Below are 11,973 nucleotides of genomic sequence, written 5' to 3'. Positions count from 1 at the left end.
AGACAATGCATGAGGGACACAAAGACGCCAACATAGCAAAACGAAGATAATCTAGGCTATTGTGAAAGTTAAATAAATAACCTTCGGTGTTTGTGTATGTTTTAACCCTCTGGTGGTTGCACCGCACATACTTTACATTTTTTATTTTGACCATAATCAGGTGACACCCAGGCAGGCAACGAAGGCGGTGAGAGATTCCGATCCACCGGAGTGATCGCTTGTCCGGCCTATCCCAGCGGGCGTCTCCGCTGTCAGACCGGAGAGGGAGGGCTCTATGACAGGGTGCAGCGAGCTGTGAATATTGTTCGGTGTGAAATTGAGTAAGGACTGTATGGTTGCAGATCTCTAGGGAAGTGATTTTCTTTCAAATCCCGCCTTCTGCTTTGTTTTCGGTGTGTAAAACACTGCTTAAACGGCTACTGGACTATCAGAAAAACGTTATTTACAACTATCACATGGTGTTGCATGATATGACAAGTTGTAACTTCAGGCTATAGGGATGGCATCTATTGGATAGTGTGAAATCTTGTAGGCTGTAATTGAAGGGATTTCTTCGTAACTGTTTGATGCATAATAGACCTGGAAATCAGTAAGTTGTGGAGGAGGTCAACTGCACACATGTTGCAACTAAGCGCAACTTTTGATTTGCAGCAGGATGTGGTGTCAAGTATATTCAAGAAAGAGGCGACCGTGGGAGGAATCAAAGGTAAGAGCTATCTGGTTGTCTCACTAACGATATCCAAAACCTATACTTTGCGCCTTTACGCCAAGGTGACAATGTGTGACAAATACCATGATAGTAGTGACATATGTAATGGCAATATGTATTCAGTGGTGGAAAAAGTACCCAATTTTCATACTTGAGTAAAACAATGTAAAGATACCTTAACAGAAAATGACTCAAGTAAAAGTGAAAGTCACCCAGTAAAATACTACTTGAGTAAAAGTCTAAAAGTATTTGGTTTTAAATATACTTAAGTATCAAAAGTAAAAGTATACACTACCTGTCAAAAGTTTTAGAACACCTACTCATTCAAGAGTTTTTCTTAATTTTTACTATTTTCTACATTGTAGAACAATAGTGAAGACATCAAACCAATGAAATAACACACATGGAATCATGTAGTAACCAAAAAAGTGTTAAACAAATCATAAATATCTTTTATATTTGAAATTCTTCAAATAGCCACCATTTGCTTTGATGACAGCTTTGCACACTTTAGGCATTCTCTCAACCAGCTTCATAAGGTAGTCACCTGGAATGCATTTCAATTAACTGGTGTGCCTTCTTAAAAGTTAATTTGTGGAATTTCTTTCCTTCTTAATTCATTTGAGCCAATCAGTTGTGTTGTGACAAGGTAGGGGGTGTATACAGAAGATAGCCCTATTTGGTAAAAGACCAAGGCCATATTATGGCAAGAACAGCTGAAATAAGCAAAGAGAAATTACAGTCCATCATTACTTTAAGACATGAAGGTCAGTCAATGCAGAACATTTCAAAAACTTTGAACGTTTCTTTAAGTGCAGTCGCCAAAACCATCAAGTGCTATGATGAAACTGGCTCTCATGAGGACCGCCACAGGAATGGAAGACCCAGAGTTACCTTTGCTGCAGAGGATACGTTAATTAGAGTTACCAGCCTCAGAAATTGCAGGCCAAATAAATGCTTCACAGAGTTCAAGTAACAGACACATCTCAACATCAACTGTTCAGAGGAGACTGTGTGAATCAGGCCTTCATGGTCGAATTGCTGCAAAGACACCACTATTAAAGGACACCAATAAGAAGAAGATACTTGCTTGGGCCAAGAAATACGAGCAATGGACATAGTGTCTTTGTGAGATGCGGTGTGGTTGAACGGATGATCTCCGCATGTGTAGTTCCCACCGTAAAGCATGGAGGATGAGGTGTTATGGTGTGGGGGTGCTTTGTTGGTGACACTGCGATTTATTTAGAGTTCAAGGCACACTTAACCAGCATGGCTACCACAGCATTCTGCAGTGATATGCCATCCCATCTGGTTTGGGCTTAGTGGGACTATCATTTGTTTTTCAACAGGACAATGACCCAACACACCTCCAGGCTGTGTAAGGGCTATTTTACCAAGAAGGAGAGTGATGGAGTGCTGCATCAGATGACCTGGCCTCCACAATCCCCCGACCTCAACCATATTGAGAGTGAAGGAAAAGCAGCCAGCAAGTGCTCAGCATATGTGGGAACTCCTTCAAGACTGGAAAAGCATTCCAGGTGAAGCTGGTTGAGAGAATGCCAAGCGTGTGCAAAGCTGTCATCAAGGCAAAGGGTGGCTATTTTAAGAATCTCAAATATAAAATATATTTTCATTTGTTTTGCACTTTTTTGGTTACTACATGATTTCATATGTGTTATTTCATAGTTTTGATGTCTTCACTATTATTCTACAATGTAGAAAATAGTAAAAATAAAGAAAAACCCTTGAATGAGTAGGTGTTCTATTTACGGATAGCCAGGGGCATGCTCCAACACTCAGACATCATTTACAAACGAAGCATGTGTTTAGTGAGTCCGCCAGATCAGAGGCAGTAGGGATGACCAGGGATGTTCTCTTGATAAGTGTGTGAATTAGACAATGTTCCTGTCCTACTAAGCATTCAAAATGTAACCAGTACTTTTGGGTATCAGGGAAAATGTATGGAGTAAAAAGTGCATACTTTTCTTTAGGAATGTAGTGAAGTAAAAGTAAAAGTTGTCAAAAATATAAATAGTAAAGTAAAGTACAGATACCCCCAAAAACTACTGAAGTAGTACTTTCAAGTATTTCTACTTAAGTACTTTACACCACAGTATGTATTTCTCCTCTACAGAATACTCAGCGACCGTTGACACTCGGATCCTCAACATTGAAAGGGATGGAGGAGTCCTCTACTCCTGGAAAGTAAGTGGACACTGGGCAAGGGGCATTCACATAGCATTGTAATGGACAGGTTAAGCGTGACGTTCCACACATAACCTGCAGTGCGCTCTTTTGGAAGTGGTGGGAATATTCTCTCTGTCTAGGTTGCATCCCAAATGGCACCCTAATCCCTATAGTGCACTACTTTTGACCAGGGCCCATAGGGATCTGATCAAAAGTAGTGCACTATGTAGAGGATAGGGTGCCATTTGGGATGCAGCCTAGACGGAGAGAATGTAGAAGCCCAAAGACTCATGACAGACCACTACAGCTGAATAAGCTACTGGTTAAGAGGTATTACGTTTCCTTATAACAGAGTTGTTCTTAAAGTATCCTCAGACTGTGAGGGAGTGTTAAGCCCTACATAGACAGCTGAGATGTCATGGTCATAAGAATAGGTAATTACACAGACACACAGACACACACACACACACACACACACACACACACACACACAGACACACACACACAGTCATTATGAGCCGTAATGGCTTTCCTTCTCCCTCCTCTCTTCTCTCAGGGGGCGACAGGGACCACCAGGATCGGGAAATACGACCCCAATACCAGACAGAATAAGGTAGAGCTTCCTCTCTGTGTGTGTGTGAGTGTATGTGTGACTGTGTGTGTGACTGTGTGTGAGACAAAAAGAGTGAGTGAGTATGTATGTACTGTATATGCCAGCACATAGTCCTAATGGAATGTGGGGTTACTTCTGGTACACTCACTGATCGCCACCAGCTGTTTGTAGTGTTCATCATGGGCCCTAACCCCTAACCCCTCGCCCCGAACCCCTCTCCCCTCTCCCCTAACCCCTAACCTCTCTCCCCTCTCCCCTCTCCCCTCACCCCTAACCCCTCTCCCCTAACCCCTAACCCCTCTCCCCTAACCCCTCTCCCCTAACCCCTCTTACCTAACCCCTCTCCCCTAACCCCTCTCCCCTAACCCCTAACCCCTCGCCCCGAACCCCTCTCCCCTCTCCCCTCTCCCCTAACCCCTAACCTCTCTCCCCTCTCCCCTAACCCCTCTCCCCTAACCCCTCTCCCCTAACCCCTAACCCCTCTCCCCTCTCCCCTCTCCCCTAACCCCTCTCCCCTAACCCCTAACCCCTCTCCCCTCTCCCCTAACCCCTCTCCCCTAACCCCTCTCCCCTAACCCCTAACCCCTCTCCCCTCTCCCCTAACCCCTCTCCCCTAACCCCTAACCCCTCTCCCCTAACCCCTCTCCCCTAACCCCTAACCCCTAACCCCTCTCCCCTAACACCTCTCCCCTAACCCCTAACCCCTCTCCCCTAACCCCTCTCCCCTAACCCCTAACCCCTCTCCCCTCTCCCCTAACCCCTAACCCCTCCCCCCTTAACCCCTCTCCCCTAACCCCTCTCCCCTAACCCCTAACCCCTCTCCCCTCTCCCCTCCCCCCTAACCCCTAACCCCTCTCCCCTCTCTTCACAGCTCCTCTACACTTTTGACAAGCAGGTGTGTGTCAGCAGCTGTTCTCTGAATAAGGAGGAAACTCTGCTGGGTAAGGACCTGTTCACAGACATAGAAATATAATGCATAGAACATAGAGATACATTAATTGTTGTATTGAATTCTATGGTGTAGAACAGATACATCTCTAGAATCCATGGTATTCTAATTCTATGTGACACACATGCGTAGTACAAAGACACACTGACACTGAAACAAGGATCCTCACTGAAGTGCTGAGCCAGTGTCTCCTCCCCTAGTGTATCAGTGTTAGACTAGATACAGGTTTTCCTAGATATAGCCTTCTGGTATTTCCAGTCCAAGATTGTGATCGCCCCATGGGAGTATCTTATCAGCACAGGAGAGGAACAATGTCTTGTGACTGAGCCAACACACAAGGGCCGTTGTATTGAACTCACGTCACCGAACCACATCAACTCACATACTTGTCTTTTAATCTCATTTTTAGCGGTCAGTTTGGCACAGTGGACAAGGACAGAGGAGCGCCTCAGACCAGGTACCTTGTCACCCCCCCCCCCAACACACACACACACACACACACACACACACACACACACACGCACACACACACACACACACACACACTTCCCATCGCTGATACAAACAAACAAACAAAAACAGAAGCTGAAGATTAGAGAAATGCAACTAGACAGATAACCATGTAAATCTACAGTATGTTATGAAGAGGGAAGTGGTAAGCTATATCCTGCTGATAACTAGCTCTCTGTTTCACTCTGGTTCTCTATAGGGAAACAGTTCTCTAGGGAAACAGTTCTCTAGGGAAACAGACCCATGGCTGTAATAGTCAGTATGGTAACATTCAGGATGTTATTAGGTGTCTATCCACACATGCACCACAGGTTTTTAAGTGTTTTAAGTGTACTCTACACGACAGGTTCAAACTGTACACACCTATTGGCTGTAGGCTGTACCATATAGGGAAACTGTATGTGTTGGATTGAGTAACAGTTATCACAAGGGCAGCACAGGCGGTGAATACGTTTTATGCTGTTTCAGGTCAGTGAAGTTAAACATTACCATATTTAACACCTTTCCATTGTTCTACTCCTAGTTACAAAATGTCTGACCCTCCTCATTGAGATCCATCCCATAAACAACACTAAGGTCCTGAAGGCTGTTGACTGCCGGGTCAGAGTTCAGGTATAGAACTGTATTGTTTTGTACTGGACTCTATTGGGTTGTACTCTATCCAGAACAGCTATTACAATAAGCTTCCCCTCGGTTGTTATTACATTGTTATAATAAATAACAATATGCTATAACATGGTTATACTACAAATCATGTTAACCAGTCATCTTTGGTTTCATACAGTTCATCCATCCAGACACAGAGAGGGACTCAGTGCTGGAGAGTCACCTGCTGCTGGTAGCAGAAGATGGCTGTGAGTATCTGGGAAGTGAAGTGGTGTCAAAGATTTGTTAAAAATATTTTTTTACAGCTTTTAACTATGATAGAATAAAGACATTAGCTGACACAGTTTTCTGTTTTTGGGAGAGTTTGGCCACTGGACCTTCAGGGTTTAGGCTTTGAACTTTGACCTTTGACCTTTCAGATGTAGAGCAGCTCCATGTGATGCTGGTCAGACAGGAGGGTTACAGAGTGGTAAGATACACTGCCACAGACTGTAGAGAGCTGGAATGGAATGCAACTGTTCCGTAGTGACATCATTTCCTGTTGACTGGTGTTCCAACAGGTGATGTTGAACCCAGAGTGCCTGGCCAAAGACAGGGTGGCAGAGGAGTTCAGCTGGGTCCAGTGGGACAGCCAGACACAGAGACTCTTCTACCTCACATACAGGGTAACATACCATATATAGGGAACACACTGTAGGCCCTGATCTGGGCAACAACACCTTAAACTAACATGTTCAGTTTCTTTTGAATTGTGAAGAATTATGCAGACATTCCAACTGATAACGCAATAATGACATCCCTTCTTTGTCTGTCAGGAAAAAGCTGTGCTGAAATGTGTGCAATTCTACCATGACCACAACTGTGAGACCTTGGTAGGACTAGCAGCATAAATCATTTAATAATGAACGCTTTATAGGTAGTGTTTGATTTGGGGTCAGGCTACTTAATACTTCCTCCTCTTTCCGACAGTTTGAGCTTGCACTGGAGTTACCCTCTAACCCTTTCACCTGTATGAGGTAAGAATTCAAAGTCAAAATAAATTAAATACGATTAAAAACGGTGTGTTTCCCGAAAACAGTTCAAAATTATTCGTGGATTTCTAGTCATGCTGTATCGATAACTCCTTGTGTGTTTGACCCCTAGGTTTGTTAACCTGGGCTTTGACCATCACCAAGAGACACAGCATGAACGAGAGGAGATGAGGATGGTGGTGATCACCAATAAAATAGGCACGTTTTGGTTGAACATTAAATGATTCACCTCCATATTGTACTGTATTGATAATGTTCTATGCTCGGAGAACATTCCTCTTTAATTGAGTTTGTCATTACTTTTTATTTGTTTGACATGGGACGTGAATGGAAACAGAGGGTAAGTGCTGTAGCTATTGTGATATAGATTAACTGTGTCACTCTTTGATCAATGGACAGTTCAGTCCACCACCAGCACAATCACACTCTCACTTCACAGAGCCCAGATATATATAACTTCTCTATTATCAAGATTGCATTAGTCAAGCTGCACAATTGGAAATGCTGCAGGCAATAATTTGTGTTTCTTTGAAAGGCCTATCAAATCAAAAGATGGTTGACGACGGCCCAGGGCCGGGAACATAATAACTTAATTGTGCTACTTATTCCAAATTACATTCAAGATTCAACCAATAAAACACTGTTGTTTTTAATAAAAACCCAATCAATACCACATTGTTAAAATGTTCTTCTTCTTCGTCGTATTATTATGTGAAACCAATCTGTTGTTAGAGTGTAATTGGTTGTTTTAATACGTGATCCTTACTGATGATTGCAGGGAGTATGTGCGTGTGTTACATCCAGCCTGCTGGGGCCAACCAGGAGATCACATACACCATAGTCCTGGTGCACAGAGGTACATCTTACCTTATTGCATTAGTTCCATACAATATTCACAAATGACAAATGAAGTTCCGTCAGTTTCAAGTTGTAAGTTGTAATCTACCAGAGCCTCTCTCCCCTCTACAGGATGCAGTAAAACGTTCTCAGTGGCGCTGGATGACACCCCTATTCCATGGACCACAGAGCTCCTCCCTCTATTCATCCCTATTGGTCAGTCAACACATCTGTCACACACAGCCACCCATCCTATCAGTACCTACTGGAACACTCCCACACAGCCCATCTATCCTATCAGTACCTGCTGGAACACTCCCACACAGCCCATCCATCCTATCAGTACCTACTGGAACACTCCCACACAGCCCATCCATCCTATCAGTACCTGCTGGAACACTCCCACACAGCCCATCCATCCTATCAGTACCTGCTGGAACACTCCCACACAGCCCATCCATCCAATCAGTACCTACTGGAACACTCCCACACAGCCCATCCATCCAATCAGTACCTACTGGAACACTCCCACACAGCCCATCCATCCTATCAGTACCTGCTGGAACACTCCCACACAGCCCATCCATCCTATCAGTACCTACTGGAACACTCCCACACAGCCCATCCATCCTATCAGTACCTACTGGAACACTCCCACACAGCCCATCCATCCTATCAGTACCTACTGGAACACTCCCACACAGCCCATCTATCCTATCAGTACCTACTGGAACACTCCCACACAGCCCATCCATCCTATCAGTACCTACTGGAACACTCCCACACAGCCCATCCATCCTATCAGTACCTACTGGAACACTCCCACACAGCCCATCCATCCTATCAGTACCTGCTGGAACACTCCCACACAGCCCATCCATCCTATCAGTACCTACTGGAACACTCCCACACAGCCCATCCATCCTATCAGTACCTACTGGAACACTCCCACACAGCCCATCCATCCTATCAGTACCTGCTGGAACACTCCCACACAGCCCATCCATCCTATCACAACCCCTGATAGTGCTACTTCTACTTGGGACTGAGGAAGTGGTTTTAGGAGTTATTTGTGATAAGATGTTTATTATTATTGTATAGTAGACATTTACATAAGAGAACAAACAAATAAACCAACAAAACACATTTGAGGTCAGTCCAAGATGGCTGATGAAAACAAACCGTTGACTAGCCTGCTGTTCTCTCCCCAGGTTACTACGTGGTGGTCTACCTGGCTGGTCACTTCCTGCACTGTATCAACACCAGACAACAGGAGCTGCTCTGCCACAGTCTCTTCCTCTCAGGTAAGGCTAGACCTGGGGCATGTTCATTAGGACACACCGTAGCCAAATGTTTTGCAATGGAAAAGGACATTTAGTTTTTGTTCTGGTTGAGATACCTCTGCGTTTCACTCCATTACGTGTCTATGAACACGACCCTGGTCACCAACAGAAGTGACTATATGAGGAATAGGGAGGCAAGTGTGTTTTTGTTCAACTGGCTTCAGTGTAATTGTGTTACAGGTGTTGGTGATGGCTTCAGTGGAATTGTGTTACAGGTGTTGGTGATGACTTCAGTGTAATTGTCTTACAGGTGTTGGTGATGACTTCAGTGTAATTGTCTTACAGGTGTTGGTGATGACTTCAGTGTAATTGTGTTACAGGTGTTGGTGATGGCTTCAGTGGAATTGTGTTACAGGTGTTGGTGATGACTTCAGTGTAATTGTCTTACAGGTGTTGGTGATGACTTCAGTGTAATTGTGTTACAGGTGTTGGTGATGACTTCAGTGTAATTGTGTTACAGGTGTTGGTGATGACTTCAGTGTAATTGTGTTACAGGTGTTGGTGATGACTTCAGTGTAATTGTGTTACAGGTGTTGGTGATGACTTCAGTGTAATTGTCTTACAGGTGTTGGTGATGACTTCAGTGTAATTGTCTTACAGGTGTTGGTGATGTCTTCAGTGCAATTGTGTTACAGGTGTTGGTGATGACTTCAGTGTAATTGTTTTACAGGTGTTGATGCAGAGCTGGGTGTGTTGGGATCAGACAGTGTGGTGTTGTCTCTACCTGAGTCCTCTCTGCTGGACCTGAACACAGGCATGATGTACACTGCAGACCTCAACCCCTCCTTTCTACTGGACCTACTGCACTGCAGGTAGAATGGAATAGAATGGAATGGAATAGAATGGAATAGAATAGAGTGGAATGGAATGGAATAGAATGGAATATAATAGAATGGAATAGAATAGAGTGGAATGGAATGGAATAGAATGGAATGTATTAGAATGGAATATAATGGAATGGAATAGAATAGAGTGGAATGGAATGGAATAGAATGGAATGTATTAGAATGGAATATAATGGAATGGAATAGAATATAATAGAATACAATGAAATGGAATAGAATGAAATGGAATAGAATGAAATGGAATAGAATGAAATGGAATAGAATGGAATGGAATATAAATGAATAAAATAGAATAGAATATAGCTTAATTATCCATTGTTCAGTAGGAAATGGTCTTGAGTGTTGGAGTGTGTGTCATGCTTACTGCACTGCATGTAGAAAGTACTGGAGCATTGGATATTATTGTGATGCTACACTTCCCACTCTGTTAATGTAGTATTCATGATGTCTTTGCTGTATGCTTTGTGCTGTAGCCACAGTAGACCTGACGCCCAACGCCTGGCTGCACTGCACTGTCTGCAGCTCTACATGGGGCCCAACGCTACACTACAACTGAAGGTAGGCGATGCAAGCAAAACCCCTGAGGACACTTTGTTCAGAGAGAGAGAGAGAGAGAGAGCAAGAGAGACACAGAGCGTGTGAGATAGAGAGAGATGTTTTGGAGGGAAAAGTTCAGTGCTGACCGTGAGTCAGGTTGTTTATAATAGAGAAAGTGCTGCACTTGAAATTCCCATCTGCAGTACTTGTTCTAAATGGAGTCTCTGTGGCCATGCCAACTCACTAACACAGTTAGAGAGGTAGAACGTCTTAGAGGTCAATGAGGACGTGGGTGGTGTGGTTTTATGAATTCTGTTGCTTTATACATGGGTGGTAACACTGGAATTACTACAGTAACAATACTTTATCAAGATGTTGTTACTTAGCATAGCACTTTTGTTACTTTATGTGTTTTCTCTGCAGATCATAGATTGGATCTGTGACAATGTGATGCCGTTCGACACCTTCGATCAAATTCAGGAGTTTATTCTGGGTAAGTGGAACAAGACTTATCATCATTATCAAATCTATTTTAGCGGTATTTAATGGAAGAATCATCGTCTCTCTTCAACGACAGCGTCACTGTACAGGATCATCTATAAGAAGTCTCTTAGTCTGGATGAAGTTCTACCCTACTCCTCTGTGTTTGAGAAGAAGAAGGTACCTGAGAATCTAGACCAGGTCCCTGGTGTCACCTGCACCACAGAGCTCCATGCTGAACCAGTGTTCAAAGGAAAGGTACGATATCTTTCACACACTCACATACTGCAGCTATTCAGCTAGCTGATCAGTCTACTATTTAGTGATTTATTTCACGGTTAGACACTAGAGGGCAGACAGGAGTGGGAAGCAGATCCAATGCTCTGTAACAGATAAAGAATGCATATCTAATTAATTAAATGTGCAAGAAGAGTTGTGGTGAAAGAAGGGACGTAATAATATGATTTAGACTGGGCTATTTACAATGAAATACCCCATTGATTATTCTGTAGATGGAGGCCTTCTTTAATTAAAGGCAAAACATGAACAATTCGTTACAATCAAGTGCATTTTATTTAATGTTATGCAGTATGAACCCCATGCGATAAATCATTTTGTTTCCAAGGAGGTCTCAAGATGACCTCAACAGATGGACGTATTTTACATCAACAGTAAAAGTAGTAAACGTCTGGTGTTTACTAGATGTTTGGTAATGTTTCGCTGCAGGCCAGAAGTCTCCAGGGCTATTGGGAAGAGCTACAGTGGAGCACAGAGAAGATGAAGTACTTTGAGGCGGTTCCAAACCCACGATACAGAACATCTCAGATTCTTCCAGAATGGACCAAGCTGCTCGCTACCCTGGTGAGTTCACACAGAGAGACTGGAATATAGAGGAGCTCAGTGCACCACAGGAACCATGGTCTCTCGCTCTGATCCCAAGCTTTATACTGCAGCTAGCAGTAGCACAGTATGAAAACATTCATCATTTACAATTCCTGACATATTCTCATATAGAACCACTTCAACATTGGGCGGCAGGTAGCCTAGCAGTTAAGAGTGTTGGGTCAGTAACCGAAAGGTCGCTGGCTCGAATCCCTGAGCCGACTACGTGAAAAATCTGTCTATGTGCACTTAACCCTAATTGCTCCTGGATGTCGCTCTGGATAAGAGCGTCTGTTAAGTCAGTGATTCCCAACCAGTTGTACTAGGACCCCTGAGGGTACTTGGACTATACACGGGGTACTTGAGAAGACTCATGAGACCATAGGCCTACTGGTAAAAGGCACATAAGGGGGTACTTCAGGGGTACTCCGGGCAGAGCAACAT

At 43.7% G+C, this 11,973-nt stretch overlaps 1 protein-coding gene across 3 annotated transcripts in view; it reads left to right on the top strand.

Moving 5' to 3' along the window:
• Positions 1-296: 296 nt before the first annotated feature.
• gsap (gamma-secretase activating protein) overlaps positions 297-11,973 on the top strand; it is a 30,705-nt gene continuing 19,028 nt past the window's right edge. Inside the window, exons 1-21 of one of the 3 annotated variants that reach the window (XM_084162557.1) lie at positions 297-706; positions 2,059-2,247; positions 2,844-2,914; positions 3,453-3,509; positions 4,381-4,450; positions 4,868-4,915; positions 5,492-5,580; positions 5,753-5,822; positions 5,994-6,043; positions 6,135-6,239; positions 6,390-6,446; positions 6,544-6,590; positions 6,718-6,803; positions 7,384-7,461; positions 7,575-7,658; positions 8,654-8,746; positions 9,456-9,597; positions 10,104-10,188; positions 10,591-10,660; positions 10,745-10,905; positions 11,374-11,508. In XM_084162557.1, coding sequence (XP_084018683.1) covers positions 2,211-2,247; positions 2,844-2,914; positions 3,453-3,509; positions 4,381-4,450; positions 4,868-4,915; positions 5,492-5,580; positions 5,753-5,822; positions 5,994-6,043; positions 6,135-6,239; positions 6,390-6,446; positions 6,544-6,590; positions 6,718-6,803; positions 7,384-7,461; positions 7,575-7,658; positions 8,654-8,746; positions 9,456-9,597; positions 10,104-10,188; positions 10,591-10,660; positions 10,745-10,905; positions 11,374-11,508 — 1,635 coding nt within the window. In that variant the 5' untranslated portion in view covers positions 297-706; positions 2,059-2,210. The remainder of the gene's footprint in view (positions 707-2,058; positions 2,248-2,843; positions 2,915-3,452; positions 3,510-4,380; positions 4,451-4,867; positions 4,916-5,491; positions 5,581-5,752; positions 5,823-5,993; positions 6,044-6,134; positions 6,240-6,389; positions 6,447-6,543; positions 6,591-6,717; positions 6,804-7,383; positions 7,462-7,574; positions 7,659-8,653; positions 8,747-9,455; positions 9,598-10,103; positions 10,189-10,590; positions 10,661-10,744; positions 10,906-11,373; positions 11,509-11,973) is intronic. The other 2 variants (XM_084162556.1, XR_014613327.1) reach the window with 2 other exon arrangements.

The sequence above is a fragment of the Coregonus lavaretus genome, assembly GCF_964263955.1.
Source record: "Coregonus lavaretus genome assembly, chromosome: 5".
In the NCBI taxonomy this organism is placed as follows: Eukaryota; Metazoa; Chordata; class Actinopteri; order Salmoniformes; family Salmonidae; genus Coregonus; species Coregonus lavaretus.
This window is presented reverse-complemented; position numbering and strand designations above follow the sequence as displayed.